At 45.8% G+C, this 20,875-nt stretch overlaps 2 protein-coding genes and 3 non-coding genes across 5 annotated transcripts in view; 4 read left to right on the forward strand and 1 right to left on the reverse strand.

Annotated features, from left to right (window-relative positions):
• TRIM66 (tripartite motif containing 66) overlaps positions 1-15,197 on the reverse strand; it is a 97,488-nt gene extending 82,291 nt beyond the window's left edge. The window contains exons 1-2 of the mRNA XM_059722658.1: positions 15,013-15,197; positions 9,886-10,184 (exon numbers count right to left, since the gene is read on the reverse strand). The gene's annotated coding sequence lies outside the window, so the exon portion shown is untranslated. The remainder of the gene's footprint in view (positions 1-9,885; positions 10,185-15,012) is intronic.
• Positions 15,198-15,295: 98 nt separating this feature from the next.
• On the forward strand, positions 15,296-18,836 carry RPL27A (ribosomal protein L27a). Its single transcript, XM_006264861.4, has 5 exons — positions 15,296-15,372; positions 15,548-15,611; positions 15,704-15,779; positions 17,336-17,510; positions 18,665-18,836. Exons 1-5 carry the CDS (start codon positions 15,370-15,372, stop codon positions 18,791-18,793), a joined length of 447 nt encoding a protein of 148 aa, XP_006264923.1. The 5' UTR covers positions 15,296-15,369; the 3' UTR covers positions 18,794-18,836.
• On the forward strand, positions 16,772-16,904 carry LOC132248936 (small nucleolar RNA SNORA3/SNORA45 family). The gene has a single exon (XR_009460407.1). It is a non-coding gene; the product is annotated as a small nucleolar RNA SNORA3/SNORA45 family (small nucleolar RNA).
• Positions 17,929-18,060, forward strand: LOC132248934 (small nucleolar RNA SNORA3/SNORA45 family). The gene has a single exon (XR_009460405.1). It is a non-coding gene; the product is annotated as a small nucleolar RNA SNORA3/SNORA45 family (small nucleolar RNA).
• Positions 18,837-18,902: 66 nt separating the features above from the next.
• On the forward strand, positions 18,903-19,029 carry LOC132248935 (small nucleolar RNA SNORA3/SNORA45 family). The gene has a single exon (XR_009460406.1). It is a non-coding gene; the product is annotated as a small nucleolar RNA SNORA3/SNORA45 family (small nucleolar RNA).
• The last annotated feature ends 1,846 nt before the right edge of the window (positions 19,030-20,875 follow it).

Raw genomic sequence — 20,875 nt, forward strand, 5'->3', positions numbered from 1 at the left:
TGACATACCACTCCCATAGCTTGCAATCCCTTTCCATAAATAAGAATAATCTTGAAGTGATTAGTTTCAATGTGTCCAGAGAGCTTTAGTCTTCAATTGTCATCTGAGTGAAACACTTGAAAAGATTTATTTCAAGTGCAAGACATCTACTGCTTGAGTAGGAGTTACACAACACAGATTTTTCATAGTGCTATGAGACAAAGTCATTAAGTAGCTTTTGTTTATTGCATAGGGTACTTAAGATACCTGCCATGTTTACACCACTGTAACAGAGGAGTTGACAGATGACAAACTTTCTTAAATCCAATGTTGAATTATCAAGGGAAGAATCAAGGATTTTAGTGTTCATTATTCCAGTGTAGGTATCATCTCTCTGCCTTCATCTTAAAATGCTGGTTTGTTCAATGTTAATGGGCTATTATCAGTTCTCTGCCATCTAGTGCTGAGGTATCAGAATAACAGAATGTACTGAGAGCAGCTACCCTGGAAGAGCTTCCTGTTTGCTCTGGGTCCTGGTGTAATTTAGAGTGGTGTACAGAAAAAATGAGCATTACACCAGTTTGTGTTCAACATCCAGGGAGAGTGTTGCTATTCTATTCTTTCCCAAAATGAAGGCCTCTTTCTGCAGGATTTATTTTCTGGCTGAGGGTTTCAGAAAACAAACAAATAAATGCCCCTTTAAAATGAGTAAAATTATATTACCAGCATCTGTGTCATCAGGAGCAGTAAACACAGCTTTCACATGTATGGGGGATAGCTTAGGAAGCTTCTCAGGCTCTGAATGATCCTGAAGAAGTCCTATAAATGTGGCAGGGGCACGGACTGACCCATTCATGCTAGCATGTAAAAAGAAAGCATGAGCTGCACTGAAACCACTGAGGATACTTTTAAAACAAAAAAGAATGGATTCTCTAAAAACATGTGTAGAAACATGAAGCAAATCAAATATGAAGGACTAAAAAATGACTACCTGCCCATTTTTTAAAAAGAGCTTGAGATTTTAATATTTTAACCATTCAAAATATTAAGGCATATTCAAATCTTGTCTTATATTGCATTTTCAACTGAAGAAGCAGAAGGAAAAAATCAGCAGATATCCAAAGAACCATGTACTCCTACACTCCTATATAAAACTATCTAAAATTTACTATTTGTAGCAGCAGCAGATTGAAGATTTGAATGTAAGGTCCCTTTAACAATAAGCTGTATTCAGTGTGACAATACTAGTATTAAATAACATGAAAATAATGCTTAATGGACGAGCTCATTGTATTTGGTGCAACTTCACAAGCCATTTCTGAAAGGAAAAGATCCAAGGGACATAATTGGCTTCCTGTTTCTCTTACATTCCTTACAAGTACTGTAGTCATTACCAAACTCACAAAAATGTATTCAATTACACTAGAACAGGGGTGGGCTGGATCCAGCCCGCCAAGGGATCCTATCCAGCCTATGGCAGGCCCCTAGACGCTGCCTGGCCCAGGGGGCAGCCCAGGCCGTGGTGTGCGTGACTAGACCGGGGCGGGGGGAAGAAACCGCTTCCTGGCAGCCCTCACAGCAGTGGCTCCTTCCAGCTGCTACTGTTAATGCCTGCTGCCACCTGGCCCCACTGCCCAGGCACTCCTGCCATGCACAGTGAATTGTGGTTCTGCCCCGAGCTGGATAGACCTGCAATCCCAGCTCTGGCACCTGCCCACCTGTTCCACTCCCGGATGCTGCTTCCCAGCCACCCACAGCCACATCCCATCTACCCGGCCAAACGTGCCCTGCCAGCAGGGCTCCCAGCTGGTCTCCATCAAGACTCCACCTGTTCGCTCCATCTGGCACCCCAGTGGTGGCTGTGGGGCAGACGGGCCCGGGCTGGAGAGAATCAATTGCCCCTTGCCCCTTCCCCCCCATGCCAGATCAGTACCTTCCCCCCTCCTCTCCTCACCCCCAGCTTACAAAAATTCCCAAAGTGGCTCTGCAGCCAAAATAACTGCCCACCCCTGTACTAGGAGTATTCAGTTCTTAAGTTACTATATTGTTTTGATATCTTGAGAAAATGGGGGCCAGAATGAAGGTCCTTGGAAAATGAAGCATCGGTATATCAGTACTTCAGCTGAAAAATATTTCAAGTACACTGGATGGCTAAAACATATCCCAGTATATTAAAACTTCTAGGGAGGTCTAAATACACTTAAGATAAAAAAAATATGGCATATATTATCATAACCAGAACACCTCCGTACTTTCAAGGAAGGAACTTGAATCTAAATGAGATATTCTCTGTTCATTTCTTCCATGTCTTGCTGCTAAATGATACTTTGACTTCATCTTCCATGTATTAAAAGTGTGGGGTTAGTGTGAGTACTATGCATGTTGTAATATTTATCTTGCCATATTTGTCTATAAATGCAACATTAGCAGTGACTAGAGTTGCCAAGGGCTTCAATTCTGCTATTTCATACCAGTGACTATCAATCTTTTGGCCCTGTGGGTCAGATGAGTAACTCAGGGCATGTCCACAAGCTGAACTGGGCCCACGTGCCAGGATTGGGCTCCAGAGCCCTGCGCTACCTCCACCCAGTCCCACATGCCAGGATTAGGCCCTTGGGCCTTGTGTTGCCTTTACCCACTCAGGTTGGGCCTCATGCTGCTGCTGCCTACTGGTGTCAGGTCCTAGAGCACCAGGCCACCACATCCCAGCCCCATTTCCTGAAATTGGGTTCTGGGTCCTCTGCTGCTCCCACCCAGTCCCATATGCTGGGAACAACCCATGGATCTGCCAGTGTATTAAGTAGCTGTGGGATCCTTTTAATATCCCACTTCCAGACCCTAAGGAGCAGAGAACATAAAGTGTTCAAATTGTGAAGATGATCACTAAGAACCTAGTAAATTCTCTCTCACCTGCTGGTGTGACAGCTGAAAATTATGTCTGTGTGATAAAGGTGCTTGCTGAAGGCTCTATGAAGATTAGACTAAGAGTTTTTCTGTCATTTGTTTAGATATTAAGCTATATGTTGTTGCTAAGAGCCTAATTAAAGTTTAAGATGTAGTAAGGCCTTGTATGAAGTAAGGCCTAGTAAATTTAGCAAAGCCTTGAAGTAGTAAGGCCCTGTGGCGTAGTTAAAATTAACCTTATCAAAGGAATGCAAGGCTTGTACTGCTATTAGTCAGTCTAAGGACAGTTGAAGTAAAAAGAATCTGAATAGCTGTAACTTATCAGCACAGTTCAGAAGTTATAAATTGGCTGAAACATCTGGAAATCATTCAGAAGGAAGATACAGCTCTGTGAAAGGGATTAATTAGCTGTTGACCTGGATCAGTAGGCCCGTAGATCTCAAGGAGCCCAAAGACTGAATACCAGGGTCCTTCCCGGTACCTCTCGGGCAGCGGTGATTGGAGACGCCTGGCTTCGCTGAGCTTTGTGGAAAGAGAAACTTGCCATACATCAGACAACAGAGGGGATTGCCGATAAGTTGCCGATGCAAATTATTATTTTCTGTCGTTATCTTAGTATACTACACGTAGTCATGTTTTTGTTAAGTCAATAAACCTTTCTTACCTTTCTACTCCCAGCCATACTCTCAATCCCGAACCCTCCACTGGCAGCTGGGACATAAATTGGCGTCATGAACAGGATTGAGAGGCTCTGGTCCGGAGAGAAAGGTTGGAATGGAGGGAGTTGCGTGGGCCCCGTTGGTGGCTTTGCTTAAGGAAGTGACAGGGATGGAGAATCCCGGGTGGGATAAGGATAGGTTGAGACCTGCCTGGAGTGACCTGGGAACTGTACCCAATCACTGGGCTAGGTTTGCTACTGCTGCCTGGGGTAAGCCCAAGAAGGGATCCCTGTCATGGCTGCTGGCCACATGCCTGCGGTTAGGGGCTGAAGAGAATGCCCAGCTCCGGGAAAAGGTCACCTGGCTGAGTAAGGAGTTAGAAGACATGAGAGATTTCAACAGCGTGGCGTGCGAGGCTGCACGAGCTACGCAGAGCCACTTGGAAACATTAGAACGGAGGGAAGGAAAAATTATGATCACCTGTGTGGCCGCTTCCCTCCAGAAGAGGGCGCAGTTAGCACAGACTGTGGAGCCATCCCTCCACAAGGTAGGGCAGTGTCTGTATAGAAAGAAACCAGAAGTTGCGCTCTGGGAAGATCAAAGGGAGGAGATTGATAGAGAGGAGGAAATTGATGATGAGCCTGGTGCTGAACCACCCCCATATGTCCCTGCCCAGAGGGAGGAATCTGGCCAGGCCTTCCCCGCCCATAGGGAGGAATTCAGCCAAGTTTTTCCCATGGTGATAACTCGTTCAGGGCCACAAGGAGGGAATCCCCAAACAGAGCTGCATTCCTTTACCTGCAATGAGATTAAAAATATACAAAAGCAGCATGAGTTCAAGCCAGAAGAGCCAGTAATAGACTGGCTAGTTCAAATGTATAGTGAAGGGGCATTTGCAATTTCAGTGAATAGATCCGAAGCCGCACAAATGGTTCTGCGCCCTGAGCTCCAGTTAAATCAGTTTGCAGGAGGTGATAAAAATGTTACTTTATTTTCTGCTGCACACCAAGCAACTGCAGCCAGTTATGGTAATATGCAAAAAGAGCTTAACCCTGCCCCTCAGGCGTGGGACAATTTAGAAGAGGCTGTCTGCTGCTTGTATCAAGTAGCACTAACTGAAATCATTTGTGTAGCAGTTTGGACTCACACGCCAGGTGCAGAAATTGTGACGGCACCATTGTGGAGGAGGTTTTGCCGATGAGCACCCACAGAGTGCACCTCAGCCCTTTTGGCCTTGGAGCCAGAGGCGGTGAATCACCTGGTAAGAGATGCGATCTGGCGAGCAGTACAGCTTTTACCCATTTTGCAGAAGCCAAGGATTACCAAGCCAATGAAAACGGCCAAGGCCATGGCGGTGGCCTCAGCGAAAGATAAACTCCCTGGCGCCCCCCCCCCCCCCCCCCCGAATTGTTGAGAAAAGCCAAGAAAGGCTGGCCCAAGACTCTGCAAGCAAAAATGTGGAAAGACTTGTTAGCTGCCTGTTTCAATAAAGTGCAAATTGATAGATTGCCCACCAATGTCTTGTGAGGGCTGTGGCCTAAACACTGCAGCAAAAAAGCAAGTCCAAAAGCGGAGCCTTCTGCACCACCAGCAGGGTCACCGGAGAGATTCTCTGCTCTGAGGGCAGAACTGTCGACATTTTCCCAGGCACATGCAGGGCCGCTAGCCTTTACACCCCCCCCCCGGGATCATGTGGCCTAGGGAGTCCAGCCAGCCCAACCCCCAAAGAAACGGGCCACAATGGGGGAAGTAGCAAGTTGGGACCAGTATCTAAAGTTAATATTAGTCCCTTAATTCAGATACCTGTACAGATTCAATTCAGTAAAAGTGAAAAGTCAATTGATATGCTATTAGACACGCGTGCCCAGATTTGCATTTTAGATTCTGCAGATTAGAAAGGGGAGAAAGGAACCCCTTGGCAAGTAATTGGAGTTGGAGGCACCAGACGACCAGGATATCTAGTCCGAGCAACCTTCGTATTACCTAATGGCTCTAAGGTGATGGCGGCAGCAGTAATACTTAAAGGCGGACAAAGCTTACTGGGACTTAATGTACTAAGACAGCGGTTTGCCCTTGAGCAAAAAAAATTGGCAGTTTGGGTGCGCAGTGCCTCACCAAGAACCAGAAGAAACAGCTATAACAGCTGTAACTCGATGTAGCATGATCCCACTAACCCTGCCTCCCATGAAAGGAGTACACAGACCCCAGTATCGAACTCCCTCCGAGGCCACCCAACCTATCCAGTATATTATAAGCCAGCAGTTGCAAGACGAGACTATTATCCGAACCCACTCTCTGTATAACAATCCAGTATGGCCAGTGCGTAAGCCAAATACAGTGTGGCAGCTATTGACTTTTAAGCTTTAAATGCCAATACTGACCCCTTGACGGCTGCCATCCCATCGCTACCAGCCTTGACAGAAAGCATCCAGTGTTATAAGCCTGCATAGATAAGATCCATTAATATCAAAGACATGTTGCAACAGTACGTGTTTGTAGCCATAGAAGTTATCACAAAGATAACGTTCGCCCATGCCTCCGCAAGAGCTACAGCCCAGGACACTTGTGCAGCACTAGAAACTCTGCTAGCTGTGTATCCACCACCCATAGAACTGCAAAGCAATAATAGCCCTCACTTCCGCAATCATCTTGTGTATGACTGAACCGCAAAACATAGCATGTTATAGATATATCACATCCCATACCATCCGCAGTATAATGGATTGGTAGAGCGAGCCAATGGCATCCTCAAATGCAATTTGTGGTTGGCCGCTGGCCCAGCTCTTAAGGACTGGGACTTGCACCTAGATCAAGCTATCAATTGGACCAATAACTGACCCCATCCGGGAGGTAGCCCTATGCAACAGGCCTTTGAATTGGGTAGTCCCCGTGAGCCGGCAGTAGAGTGACGTAGGGGTGGTGACCCAACCCGAGAAAGCTCCAAGTAGGGGATCAGGTAGTAGTGAAGCATCCTCAGGGAGATAAGTGGGAGGGGACACTATTAGTAAAAGGTATGCATAATACAGGGTGGGCATTTATGTCAGATTCATCTAACAGGAGCCAAGCTCCTTGTTGTCTTGTTCCTACAGATTGGATCTGTCCACAAATGCAGCCATAACCATTCCTAATTGAGCCTGCCACTGAAGACAAGTCCTGCTCTGTCACCAGTCTGAATGACTGGCACCATGAAGTGGTGGACTGTTATAACTGTACTCTTTTTATTAATGCCTTATTGTGTTTCCTGGGTAGGGCGTGTCTACTATCCTTCTTATTACCCAGATATTAATGGACTTGCTCCTGAAAACCTCAAGGAGTGGCCTGACCCTGAAGAGCATCCCCCGGAAACGCGCTCAGATGACCTTCACGTGGTTCAGCCGCAGTATCCATACTGGAAGAAACCCGCCACCCCAGAGCAAGTGAAGTCCTGGTCTCTGAGTAGAAGAAACAAGATAGTGGACTGGCAAGGTAGTAACTGTCAGTGCACCTGTGGCACCAGTTATTATCTTGAGTACATTTCCTACCTGAAGGCTAGAATGGCTAACTGTGGGAGGGGAGGTAATTGTTGTAGCTCTGCTTGCTTAGGGGTTTGTTGTTACGTACTTCCTGAAGGAAACCCCACTGAGCTCAACATCCCTGAGTCTGTGCCCCCCAAATGTGCATTCTGCATCTGTTCAGCCTCTCGAGCCACTGCACTTATGGGAGAATCTGCCCCCTCCCATTCCTATGGCTGACAACACTCCAGCAATAGTGTAAAGCCCAGCAGGTGGGAGGGCACGCAGCAAGTTGGAACAAAGTTATTACATAGTATGTGAATCATACCTATACAGAGGCGTGGTAGAATGGTACCCATTTTAATACAACTAGAAGGAGGCTGTATCCACAAGTCTCCATCACTTATCCCCATCCTTTTATACCAGTGGGGTTTCTAAAGCAAATTAGTGCTATGATTCTGCCAGGGCAATGCTGTTTCATGAACCCGGTACAGCATCATCTCCATGAGCGACAGCGGGAACTCTTTCACTCTCTGGGAGGTGAAGTGTGGTTACAGGCTCCTACGGCGGGAAGGATAAATGTAATCTGTGAGAGAACAGGGTGTTCACTACTGTCTCTGGCCATTCCCCCACAGGAGGTCCCAACACTGCCCGTGTATAACTCCACACCCTGGTGGAGGTCACAAGTTAAAATCCCAACCCTCCTAAACACTTCATTGTTCACTGCCCGCGTATTGTTCAGACCAAAACAATAGTATGTCTGAACTACTTTTCCAAACTGTTTGGCAGGAGCCCACGTAGCTAAAGAGTTACTTAAGTGAGAATAGCCAATCATTTTTCATTCCACGAATACAGTTAAGTCATGCAGATGAAGAGATGCTCCAAGTTATCTTTGAGACAGCCTTAACTCAGCTATAAAGGTATAGAACTTAGATAAATCCCCAAAAAACATTGAAAGAGTAGCCAATCTCTGACAGGCAGTAAAGCTGCTCACTAGGGGAGGCATGCTCGAAGGAAAAACTTCAGAGCACACTGACGAATTGCTAACTGATGTAGGATTAGAGACAGCCCATCTTGCCCAGGCCATGATAGACACTCCTTTTAAAGCAGGCAAAAATCAAACTTGAAGTACTGCTTGTGTGCAAGTTCAGTTATCATTAAATATGCATTTTTCCCAGGTAATAAACAACGTTAAAAATAGAGAATGGCCCCCTGGCTTAGAGCATCATAGAATGCCTGCAACATTTAAAGAAAGATACCCCTATCAAAGTACCTGGATTACCACTTGAGAAGGCTGTGATAAAGGAAAGTGTTCATTCCTAGGGCAGGGGGTAAAAGATGAAAACTAGACCACTGCTTATTTACTAAGCATGGGCCAAGGAGGAGGATGCCTTTGAGACTAGAATCTGCATCGTCCCATATGGGAAATAGTTACCCCAGATGGCCGTCAGTATGTGGCACAGTCCCCTTTGGTTCAAATTAGTAGCACCTTGATTAAAGACCCTATGGAGAGGCTGGCCTCTCAGCCAACCTAACATGACCTGCGTATATGAGTTACCTAATGTGTCATATGTAACAATAAAACGTGTTTGTTGGGAAAGACCAAGTCGTTTGCTGTATGAAAATGGTACCACCTAGACTTTGTGCAATTCATGTTGCTTAAGAGCTAAGAGTAGAGCCGTTACTTTGCTGCAATTAAGTAACTGTACTATTGCCCTAAAATGGCCAGAAATTTCCTCTGAGACTATACCTCTCAACTTTACGATACCCACTTCATGGGTATCAGATATAGACATGCCACAGTTAGAAACCTAGAATAAAATAAAAAATAAGCTGCAAAGCCTTGAGGCAAAAGCTTGGCAAGGCACTCAGTTAGCTCTCCTTGCTCGAGAGGGTAGGCGAATCATCAGTTTGGCTGTCAACATGCCCGAGCCATGTAAATGGTATGATGTGATCTGCACTATTCGTGTGTCACCAGGTGTCACCTCAACTACATGGCTAACCATCTTAAGCGTCATAGTATTTTGCATTTACCTAGTGGCAACAGCTAAATAGTGTTTTAACGGTTGTTGTCATAAATCTGTTCATGCAATGCAAGTTAAATTTAAAAATCCCTCCCCATTCCCTAATGTAGTGCATGTAGCTTTAGCATCTCAACTGCAGCTATCATAGTGCTTCAGCAAGCAAGGAGTAGAGTATGACGGCTGAAAATTATGTCTGTGTGATAAAGGTGCTTGCTGAAGGCTCAATGAAGATTAGACCAAAGTGTTTTTCTGTCATTTGTTTAGATATTAAGCTATATGTTGTTGCTAAGAGCCTAATTAAAGTTTAAGATGTAATAAGGCCTTGTATGAAGTAAGGCCTAGTAAATTTAGCAAAGCCTTGAAGTAGTACGGCCCTGTGGCGTAGTTAAAACTAACCTTATCAAAGGAATGCAAGGCTTGTACTGCTATTAGTCAGTCTAAGGACAGTTGAAGTAAAAAGAATCTGAATAGCTGTAACTTATCAGCACAGTTCAGAAGTTATAAATTGGCTGAAACATCCGGAAATCATTCAGAAGGAAGATACAGCTCTGTGAAAGGGATTAATTAGCTGTTGACCTAAATCAGGAGGCCTGTAGATCTCAAGAAGCCCAAAGACTGAATACCAGGATCCTTCCCGGTACCTCTTGGACAGCGGTGATTGGAGACGCCTGGCTTCGCTGAGCTTTGTGGAAAGAGAAACTTGTCATACATCACACATCAGAGGGGACTGCCAATAAGTTGCTGATGCGAACTATTATTGTCTGTCACTATCTGTCTTAGTATACCACGTGTAGTTGTGTTTTTGTTAAGTCAATAAACCGTTCTTACCTTTCTACTCCCGACCATACTCTCAATCCCAAACCCTCTGCTGGCAGCTGGGACAGCTGGTCTCCCTTCTCCAACAACAACTTCCAAGGCAAGTGAAAAAGATTCAATGTACCTGATATAGTACACCAGAAATATGACATGGCAGAAAGAATTTTTTTTCCGCAGCACTGGCAAGATCGTAGTCTATGTTTGATGCCTCAGGTCTGATTCTATTTGAATCAGAAGCTGTATTGTATGAATATGAATCCTTACAAAATTATATAAATTCTTATCCAGGAACTCCACGGGGCGAATATAGGCTGACAAAAAAAAAAAAAAGTTTAATTTTATTAGTTATAACCTTTACGTCTTAAATGTATGGCTTTTCCATTTTAAATGCAGGCTGAGGCTCAACCAAACTTTGGGACCTAATTAATTTTTTGCCTTTATTTTTAGCAGATACCTTATAGCAGTCTTCACTAGAACTTCAGAAGAAAGGCAAGGATGTGACATGAGGCCAGATTCATGGAATATCTTAAAAAATAATTAGACCCTGATGCTGCAAAGAGCTTTAAAGGGTCACTCTGGCAATTGTGGAGCATGCTACAAAACCAGGATTTTGAAGTACTACCTAATGAAAGTGATGGGAGTTACATAATTTGTAGGCGCCCCTGCTCCACTCCCCTTCCACTTGCTTGCTCCATTCCCCTTCCACAAACAGACCCTCCAAGAAACACACTGGAAAATGCTACAAGTTCCTTCAAAATATTTACAAACAGCCTTTAAAATTTAACACGGAAGAAATAAAACTATCAATATATTTTAGCAGCCATTTCTGTGCTGTTTCCTTCACAGTATTTTTTTGTACTGAGCAGTGACTATTAAAGGTTACTATCATCAGTTAATGGGAAATGTTATAAGTTACTTGCAAAATATCATATTGTATTAGACATAATTAAAGGTAATGTTTCACTAAAACCTGACCTGTTAGAACACGTTCCTTTTTTAACACTAATACTTGGTAAAAGTAATCATCAGTCTACCCGGGAACTGGCTGAGGCCGCATGCTCCAGGACCATGGTTGTCATGGGTGACTTCAATTACCCGGACATCTCGTGGGAGGATCGCTCAGCAAAATCTGAGCGGTCACAAAGCTTCCTCTCATGCGTGGATGACCTCTACCTGACTCAAGAAGTCTATGGGCCAACGAGAGGCAAAGCGCTGCTCGACCTGGTACTGGCTACTGGGGATGACCTAGTCGGCGACCTAGTGATCGATGGGAAGCTGGGTGACAGCGACCACGAGCTGATCACCTTCACCATCTGCCGAAAAGCTGGCAAGTCAGTCAGCAACTCGGAAGTCCTTGATTTCAGGAAAGCCGACTTTGACAAGCTCAGGAGGCTTGTCAGTGAGGCCCTAAGGGACCATGACCACAGGGAGAGGGGAGTTCAAGAAGAGTGGTTGCTCCTCAAGGGAGCGATCCTCAATGCACAAACCAAACTAAGTCTATTCCATCTCGGAGGAAAGGCAGCAAGAGGGCACAGCAGCCCCCCTGGCTCTCCAGGGACCTAGCAGACCTCCTGAGGCTAAAAAGTAAGGCCTACAATGGATGGAGGATGGGAGTCACCTCCAAGGAGGATTATTCTGCACTGGTCCGGTCCTGCAGGGAGCATACCAGGAAAGCCAAGGCTGCAACTGAACTCCAACTAGCTTTGAGCATCAAGGACAATAAAAAGTCCTTTTTCAGATATGTGGGGAGCCAGAGGAAAAGCAGGGGCAATATTGGACCCCTGCTGAACCAGATGGGGCAACTGACAACTGACGCCCAGGAAAAAGCCAACCTATTAAATAGGTACTTTGCGTCGGTCTTTCATCAGTCCCATGGGACGCCCATGCCCGCTATGGGACAGAGAAGTTCGGGTGATCCCCTGCCCTCCATTAATGCTGACTTCATGAAGGAACATCTTGAGAAGCTGGATACCTTCAAGTCAGCCGGCCCTGACAATCTTCACCCCAGGGTACTCAAGAAGCTGGCAAGCATCATAGCCCAGCTTCTAGCACGGATCTTTAAAAACTCTTGGCGCTCTGGTGTAGTGCCTGAAGACTGGAAGAAGGCCAATGTGGTGCCTATCTTCAAGAAAGGGAGGAAAGTGGATCCGGCTAACTATAGGCCCATTAGCCTGACTTCTATCCCGGGGAAGATCTTAGAAAAGTTTATTAAAGAGGCCATCCTTAATGGACTGGCCGACGCCAACATCTTAAGGGATAGCCAGCATGGGTTTGTTGCAGGTAGGTCTTGCTTGACCAATCTCATTTCCTTCTGCGACCAGGTGACCTATCACCTGGACAAGGGAGAAGAGATTGATGTCATATATCTTGACTTCAAAAAAGCCTTTGATCTGGTTTCCCATGATCACCTCTTGGAGAAACTGGCCAATTGTCGCCTTGGGTCCTCCACGATCCACTGGCTGGAAAATTGGCTCCGGGGTCAGACCCAGAGGATAGTAATTGATGGAAGTCACTCACCGTGGTGTCCTGTGACCAGTGGGGTCCCCCAGGCTCTGTCCTTGGACCCATACTGTTCAACATCTTCATTAATGATGTGGACACTGGAGTCAGAAGCAGACTGGCCAAGTTCGCCGATGACACCAAACTTTGGGGCAAAGCATCCACACCAGAAGACAGGCGGGTGATCCAGGCTGACCTGGACAGGCTCAGCAAGTGGGCGGATGAGAATCTGATGGTGTTCAACACCGATAAATGCAATGTTCTCCACGTTGGGAAGAAAAACCCGCAGCATCCTCATAGGCTCGGCAGTGCTGTGTTGGCTTGCACTATGCAAGAAAGAGACTTGGGGGTCATCATTGACCACAAGATGAACATGAGCCTGCAGTGCGATGCTGCGGCTAGTAAAGCAACCAAAACACTGGCTTGCATCCATAGATCCTTCTCAAGCAAATCCCGGGACGTCATTCTCCCCTTGTACTTGGCCTTGGTGAGGCCGCAGCTGGAGTACTGCGTCCAGTTTTGGGCTCCACAATTCAAAAAGGATGTGGAGAAGCTTGAGAGAGTCCAGAGAAGAGCCACACGGATGATCAGAGGTCAGGGAAGCAGACCCTACGATGACAGGCTGAGAGCCCTGGGGCTCTTTAGCCTGGAAAAGTGCAGGCTCAGTGGTGATCTGATGGTCACCTATAAGTTTATCAGGGGTGACCACCAGTATCTGGGGGAACGTTTGTTCACCAGAGCGCCTCTAGGGATGATGACTAAGTCGAATGGTCATAAACTACTACAAGACCATTTCAGGCTGGACATAAGGAAGAATTTCTTTACTGTCCGAGCCCCCAAGGTCTGGAACAGCCTGCCACCGGAGGTTGTTCAAGCGCCTTCATTGAACACCTTCAAGATAAAACTGGATGCTTATCTTGCTGGGATCCTATGACCCCAGCTGACGTCCTGCCCTTTGGGTGGGGGGCTGGACTCGATGATCTTCCGAGGTCCCTTCCAGCCCTAATGCCTATGAAATCTATGAAATCTTTCACTAATCTGCTAGGGCCATTAAACATTAGCAATCATGTCCTAGTCCACCTATTCAGTGTCCAAATGTGGTTCTGGTCTATCCTGCCCAAGTTCCTGAAAAATCATTAGTGTCCATTTTCACAGCATGTCTTCACTTTAGCTTTTACCCAAATCACAAAAAGTAGCAAGGATTAAGATCTCATTTGAACAAGACAGGTTGAATAAGCTTGGTTAATAGCTAAGTAAAATAGTTATGGAAGAGCCCATGGACAGCGAACGTTTCTATTGCTCCACTTGTACCAGTGATGTCTACTGCTGACTGGCTCAGGAGCCATGTGAGCAGTCAGTGTTAGCCAAACAATGCAAGAAGTGCCATACTGGGTAATCTAGCCCAGTAGCCTAACTCTAACAGTGGGAGGAGTGGATGATTTACAGAGAGGGCATACAGTCATGCTCTCCCTGGCATGCAACATCATTGGTTTAAAGATGCCTGAGGAAACATGTTTCTGTTTAACAGCTATTAATGGATCCATGATCAATGAATTTGTCTAGTCACGTTTTGAATCTAGCCACATCTGCTCTACCACCTCTGGGGACTATGAGTTCTACAAGTTAACTAGGTGTTGCATATTTTCCCTTTTTAGTATTTAACCTGTCTCTCACTAATTTCAGTGGGTGCCCCCTAGTCCCAGTATCCTGGGACTTGGCGTATAAAGTTCCCTATTCACTTGGTATACATCCTTCATGATTTTATAGGCCTCTTCTCATATCCCCTCTCAGTCTTCTCCTTTTAAACTGAATAATCCTGGCTTTTTCAAGTCTCTCCTGGTACGGCAACTGCCCCAGACCTCTGATCATTTTGGTTACCTCTCTCTCTAACTTTTATAAGTCTACTACATCCTTTGGGAGATGCAGAAACCAGCCAGCACACAGCATTCAAGAGGTGAGCAGCGCACACCATGGACTTGTATAACGCAGGGGTGTCCACCTCCCAGATGAACATCCTTGAGCTGGTCTGCAAGGTACACCCCCTGTGAAGCAGCTGCACCACTGGGACTAGCCCACATACTATCTATCAGCCCCCAGCACTACCTCCGTGTGCACTGCCCGCAAGATGCAGGCTGGACCCAGCACTACAGCTAGCACAGTGGAGTTGGTCGGGGGACCACGTGCAGCCCACACCCCGGACCCCTGTGCCACGGTGCGCACCAACTGTGGCTCGCTGGGCATGCAGCCCCTGGGGCAAGTAGCGTGTGGGCTAGACCCTGCATTTCTCAACCCACAGGTCGCAACGCAAAAGTGGGGCACAGGAATACATGAAAGGGTCGCAAACAAACTTTAAAAAGGGATTCTCCTTTAAAGAACAAAAACGTGGGAAACCGTGGCTTCTCCCTCGCAGGCTGCCAGAGTCCCACCCTGCAAGGGTCTGCTTGGGCCCTGCCGCCCGACACCCCGCGGGCCAGTAGCGCCGAGCCCCGCGCCGCGCCCGCCCAGCGACCATCATAGGCGGGGCCTGGCACAAAGGCTAAACCCATCCCAAACTCATCTAAGTCTCGCGAGATTCCGCTCCCGTCCCTTCTCACCCTGCCTTGTGAGGAGATGTCGCGAGATTCTACTCCACCCCCTTACCGTGACTGCCGCGTTACGAGATCTCGCGAGATTCCGTTCCCTCCTCTTTACTATGACACACCCGTTGCCTTGGAAGATGTCGCGAGATCCCCCCACGTTATGAGATCCCGCAAGGCTCCCCTCTGCAATCTTTCTCTTGACCGCCCACACATCGCCCCGGGGGACCTCCTTCCTCCACCTGACATTGCACCCAGCCCCACCTCCTTGTGAGGCGATCTCGCGAGAGTTCGTTCCCCTCCCTTTCCATTGATGCTCGGCTTTGCGAGAGGATGTCGCGAGACTCTCCCTCCCCTCTCCCTCTGAGGAGATCTCGCGAGAGCCCGGGCCCTCCCTTCCCCCTTTCCGGAGGCAGCCAGCATGGTGAGCTGCGGCGTGGCCGGGCCGCGGCGCGGGGGGCCGGGCAGGAGGGGTGCCGGGCGCGGCGGCGGTTCATCCGGCTGACGTCACTCGGCGGGCCGGAGCAGGGGGAGGGGCCGGGGGGTTTCGCGGGGGGTCGCCCTGGCGGTGCCGCTCACGGGCTGTGTCCTCTCTGCAGCCGTCCCGCCTCAGGAAGACGCGGAAGCTGCGCGGGCACGTCAGCCACGGCCACGGCCGCGTGGGTGAGTGCGGGGCGAGGGGAGGATGGGTGAGGTGAAAGGGGGGAGGGAGAGGTGTCAGGCTGCTGACCCCGTGCCGTCTCCCCCCGCTGCAGGCAAGCACCGCAAGCACCCCGGCGGCCGCGGCAACGCGGGCGGCATGCATCACCACCGCATCAACTTCGACAAATAGTAAGCTCCGTCAAAACAAGTGCCTCCAGGGGGGATGCTGAGGAGAGTGTGCCAGGCAGCGAGGGGTTCAGGGAGCCAGTGGACACTGCCCAGTGAAACTCTGCCTGGAGATGCGAGTGGACAGGGGGCAGGAAAATGGCCTGACAGTCCCCGGGGGTTTGCAGTGGGACATAGGCCTGTTCTGTTTAATGTGTATCGGGAACATGGGCCTTCTGCCCACTGAGCAACAGTTTGCCCTCGCTGTTAATGGAGGGGGCTGTTGGGTACATGACAGCAGAATTGGGGAAAGAGAGACAAAATGGGTGGGAGCAAGAGTCAAAGGTTCAAAATGAGTGGGGGAGGGGAGGCTAAGTGCCCACTGGCCCTCGCACAAGTCAGTACAGTATTAGCACTGCTGAACATACAGACATGGTTCCCAAGATAAATCCAGAGATTTCAGATAGAAATTCACAGTGTCAAAAACTATTCTGCCCTGCTGCAGGCTTTCTGACTTCCTTTGCAACCAAAGGAACTGCTCCCAAATTTTTTTGAGCTCAGACAATAATAAGAGTGGAAACTAGCATGTTCTTTTCTTTGAACCTAAAAAAAGAAAAAGGCTTGAGAATCACTGCCATACACCACCTTTCTGGCATACTGGTAGCATGCCCCCATTCCTAGTTTGTCTTATCTTGACCCAGTACAGGCAGCTACATCAGGGGTCCATTACATGACTTGCATCAGCAAATCAAACCAATGTTAGTTAGGCCTGTGCTGGTCTTGTGTGTGCAGCTTGGTGTGATTAAACTGGTTCTTGTAGTATTTTGAAAATGCATGTTTCAGAATTTTTGACATACTGGGCCTTTTAGATGTTAAATAACTGATGTTTGTAAGGCATTGGTAACACACTCAGCTCTGTGCCCATCTGTTGTAGATAGGCACAAAATAATAAAAGCAAACGTGAGTCTTAAACAGGCCTGAATATAGTAATCTTCTTGGGGAAGAGCTGTTAAGTTGCTGAGGCTAGAGTCGCATCTAGATGCTACCTGTGGTCACGGTGTGCTAGTGTACGTGGAGAATAAGGACTGACCTTTATTCACTGTCTGTTCTTGATCAGTAGTTCAGTCAGTCACCGGGTTAGTAACAGCCTAAAAGTCAACTAAAAAGCAATTGGGGGTAAAGGGTTGCAGAGTTAGGCCAAAACTCCCATTTCAGAGAGGATGGGAACTCTGCTTCAGAAACAAACACTCAAAAACATCTGCAGATGGGAAGTGCAATTGTCAGTGAAGCATAATATTACTACAACAGCCAATTTCATTTCATTGCAGTATTTTACTGTCAAATCACTTCCACTTCCTTTTCTATAACGTGGATTTGCTTTTTTGGAAGGCTAGTGAGGATAACAGGGCAATTCCATCATTTGGATTAAGATTATATTTTTAAATTGGAGTGCCTGCCATGCATGATTTAAAGAACTTCAACCGCTCAAAAAAATAAGGGCATTGTTTATGCATTTATTGTTTGTTCTTAAAAGGGATCAACTACACATTAATGAGATCTCTTAAAATTTTTCTCTTTAGTCACCCTGGTTATTTTGGAAAAGTTGGTATGAGGCATTACCACTTGAAGAAGAACCAGAACTTCTGTCCCACCGTTAATCTGGATAAATTGTGGACACTTGTTAGTGAACAGACCAGACTCAATTATGCAAAAAACCAGGCTGGATTAGCTCCTGTCATAGACGTTGTACGCTCGGTAAGTGTACTTTCCTAGGGTTTGGATTGAGGTTGTATTGCTGCTGCTTTTAATTTTTTTTGCCCATGGGTTTTTAGCAGATCAATCCATTTTCAGCACGATCTATGATAAACTAATGCTCCTGATGTACAATTTCAATCTGGTTTATTTTTAAACTAGTCTTATATTACTTAATTGAGCATCCAGTTTGCACGCTTTACACCTTAGCTCCTGGGCTGTTTTTAAAAGGTGCCATTTATGTTGACTCAGTTTTATTGTAGGATGTCTCCCCTTCAACATTTTATTCTGCCTGTGCTCCCCTTTATTAGCAGTTTTGTAGATTACTTTTCTCTAGGTCAATGGGAGGAATAATTTCTTTCATTTTTAAAGAGCTCTTACCCCAAGTCTTTTCAGCCTACTCTGGGAAGTTGGTACAGAAGCCGAGACTAGAGTCACATCCTGACATCTCTCATTGTCTTGTTGTGCTATAGTTCTCGGAGAAAAACTACTGATCTTTATTCACTGACTGTTGCATTTCATGCCTCAGTTGGTCACCAGATCAGTTACATGCTTTTTTAAGTGGAACTGATACCTTAAATCAGTTATATGTAGGAAGGCAGTACAAACTATATGAAGGTATAATAGTCACTTGAAGGATTCCTTTTCAGAAATCTAGATCAGGTGTTGGAATGTGTTAATTCCAACATTAAGAGAGACAGATCTCTTGACAATTGGGAAGTTAAATAACCTGCAAATGCTCATCATAGCTTAAAGCTTCCTCTTCAGTGCCAGTGCTGAACTGGACTACAGTAGCTTATCATAAATATTGACTCTAATTTTTGGAGGCATGGCTTTTGACAATCCAAAACAGTCTGGCAAGAAATCAACTTGGAAGGCAGCACTGTGGGATTTCACCTTCCTTGTGGACTGTGGAATCCATTATCTACACATCTGAAGTTAACTAAGATGCTTGGAAAACCTGTAGACACAGGCTAATGAAAATACTGGTTTGGGAATATTAAAACTTGAGAAGCATAACCAAGTACTAATTTTAATTTTGGGAAATGCAAGTGAGTGTTTAATTTGTGTATCCACTTAATGGGATTAAAAGGTTATGGTGCTAGTATAGGAATATAGTTATGTGAAACAACTAAAATTGACTGTTCTTTTTCTAGGGTTATTACAAAGTCCTGGGCAAGGGGAAGCTGCCCAAACAGCCTGTAATTGTGAAAGCAAAATTCTTCAGCAGGAGAGCAGAGGAGAAGATCAAAGAAGCAGGTGGAGCTTGTGTGCTAGTGGCATAGAAGGCTTTTTGTATTCAAGTTTGAATAAAGAGACTACAACAAATCAGTGCTTTGTGCAAGCTACTTTCAAATCCTACAGATGTTGGGGGTCAGGGTATCTGTTTATGCAAGCGAGACTAGAGTCACATATAATCCTTGCCCGTGGTTAAGGTGTGCTAGAGTACTCGCAGAATAATTGCCACTCTATTCACTGGCTGTTTCTTATAAACTAGTCGGCCACCAGGTTGGTAACATTACAGTTCATGGGATTTTATTCTAGCCTGAGGTTGGCCTACATGTAGCAAGTGTCCACAGATCAGGAAGGGAACAGGTAGTAACATAAGACAGGAAGTAAAAAAAAAAAAAAGAGCAACAAATCAGGCACAGGAAAAGATCAGTGATATTTGGGAAAGGTGCAAAGCTAACATGCCATTCCTGCCAGGAAATTTAACTCTGATTCTGAATTTAACCTCATTATCTGAGGTTGTGGATGGCAGTTATTCCTGTGATCTATTTTCTAGAAGGCTTTAAGTCACCATCTTGCTTTAAGATATTAACATGGAAGCTTTCCATAACTTGAGAAGAGCTAAAATGCTTACCTTTGGTGTCTTGAGACTGTTGATAGAAGCTGTTAGTACAGAGGACAAGTGGTGGTTTTGTAGTTTGAAGTTTGCAGACACTGCCTTTGTTGTGGTCTTTCACAAAAGTAGTCCTGTGGCTGCTTTAATTGATTCTTAAAAAACAAACACCCACCCTGGATAGGGCTAGTCTTAACTTCTTGTGTTTGTGGAAAAAGGGAATGGGAGATGCTTTCCAGCAAAAACAAGTGACATGCTATTAAAAGTGGCAGGGGGACATGTTAGTGGTAAATCAAATATGCAAGAATTTTTTTTAATGAAACCAACTACATCTACATTTTTGTCTGTCAATGTACTCTTTCTGTTACCAAGAAAGCTCTTTCCACCCCCCACCTTTATCAGCATATCTCCCTTTCAGTGAGTTATCCCATAGAACTAAAGCTCTGAAATCAGTCACTTGATAAGAAAAATAGCAAGAATGGGAAGGGTATCTAGACCCAAGTTTCCACTGCTTTGCCTTACAGCTGTTTTCCCCATAGTTAAAACTGGAGGATGCATCTGAACAGGCACTTGGGGACAAGATGCAGGAGGGAAGATTTCTAAACCAGTGGGAGCCAACCTTTTTTTGGCAGGTGTATCACAAAACAGACCTACACTCTCTCCAAGTGCCTCTCCCCTTTTGTCCTGCCTGATTTGCTGCTTTCTGTTCCATTACCTCCCCAGACTGCCATGTACAGAGGATGTCCATGCTACTTGTAGCACATATGCCACAGGTTGACCACACCTGTTCTAAAACTCTTCTAGTGCAGGATGACTTGTGGTTTCAATCACAAGCAGTTTAATGGCAGCTGTACTATGAAGTAAAGTATTTTAGCATAATGGAACCCAACAATTAGATAAAAGATACCTAGTGGTGTGCAAGGTTTCTTGTGTTTAGATAGTTGGGTTGAATGTTGTATTTGCCTTCTGGGAGTTAGCAGATGGAAGGTCAGCAGTTTTACCTCCTGAATCAACTCTCAAGGATTTGGAAATCCTTTTGATGATATAGGAGGCAGGATAGAATTAAACTCACCTAAGCTTGGCGTTAAAGAATAAAGTTATTCCTTAAAAGCTAAGCTACACCAGTATTCATAGTTCAATACCAAAACTAAGTTACTAGTTTTGAGACAGCTTTGACCAAAGTTATATAATCAAGTGTCAGTCCCCCCCACATTAAAGTGCACAATTTAAAAATGACTCATTTTAGAGGCCATGAAATGGACTTGAATTTGAGGCTTTAGGCCCTCTGAGGATTTAAATCACCTACAAAAGGATATTACTGACACCTGCATGCATCTCCCTGCTTTAGAATTAACCATTTTCTTTCATATAAGCCAACACCCTGCAGGCTTTGAGGTTTGTATGTGTAATACAAACCTCTACCTACTTTGCAACCTGCTATCCTTGCAAGTTAATATATTTTCAGTTGCATTTACTGCTAAAATCTATATTGGCACCACTTAAGCAGGCCAATCTGTAAATAAAA

This window comes from Alligator mississippiensis, chromosome 2 (assembly GCF_030867095.1).
Source record: "Alligator mississippiensis isolate rAllMis1 chromosome 2, rAllMis1, whole genome shotgun sequence".
Taxonomy (NCBI): Eukaryota; Metazoa; Chordata; order Crocodylia; family Alligatoridae; genus Alligator; species Alligator mississippiensis.

Excerpts from the sequence above, each read along its gene's own strand:
- RPL27A (XM_006264861.4), top strand. Across the intron at positions 15,612-15,703 it reads CCACGGCCACGGCCGCGTGG|GCAAGCACCGCAAGCACCCC; the intron begins GTGAGTGCGGGG and ends CCCCCGCTGCAG. Across the intron at positions 15,780-17,335 it reads CGCATCAACTTCGACAAATA|TCACCCTGGTTATTTTGGAA; the intron begins GTAAGCTCCGTC and ends TTTTCTCTTTAG.